We start from the raw sequence: 243 nt of genomic DNA, 5'->3' as shown, positions 1-243 counted from the left end.
GTGGAAGAGCCTCCCCAGCACCGTTCTAGAGGGAGGGCTGCGGTTCCAGAACGGCTACGGCAGGGAGGGGGCTGCGGGGCTTACTCAGGTGAGCCGGCCGGGCTGAGGAGAGTGGCGTGGCGATGTTGGAGCCCACGTCCTGCAGCATGCACTGCACCTACACGTGGCAGTGGGGACAAAAAGAAGCAGCACTTTCATTCCTTTGCACCGGAGCCTTTGACGCTCCGGTGCAGCAGCAGCGAG

At 63.8% G+C, this 243-nt stretch overlaps 1 protein-coding gene across 1 annotated transcript in view; it reads right to left on the bottom strand.

The window, feature by feature from the left end:
• Positions 1-243, bottom strand: part of MMAB (methylmalonic aciduria (cobalamin deficiency) cblB type) — a gene marked incomplete at its 5' end in the record, with an annotated part of 3537 nt that overhangs the window by 2023 nt on the left and 1271 nt on the right. Inside the window, one exon of the mRNA XM_010143759.1 lies at positions 85-157. Within this exon, the coding sequence (XP_010142061.1) occupies positions 85-157 (73 nt within the window). The remainder of the gene's footprint in view (positions 1-84; positions 158-243) is intronic.

This window comes from Buceros rhinoceros, unplaced genomic scaffold (genome assembly GCF_000710305.1).
Source record: "Buceros rhinoceros silvestris isolate BGI_N320 unplaced genomic scaffold, ASM71030v1 scaffold20079, whole genome shotgun sequence".
Taxonomy (NCBI): Eukaryota; Metazoa; Chordata; class Aves; order Bucerotiformes; family Bucerotidae; genus Buceros; species Buceros rhinoceros.
Note: the sequence above shows the minus strand (reverse complement) of the source record. Positions and strands in the feature narration are given on the sequence as shown.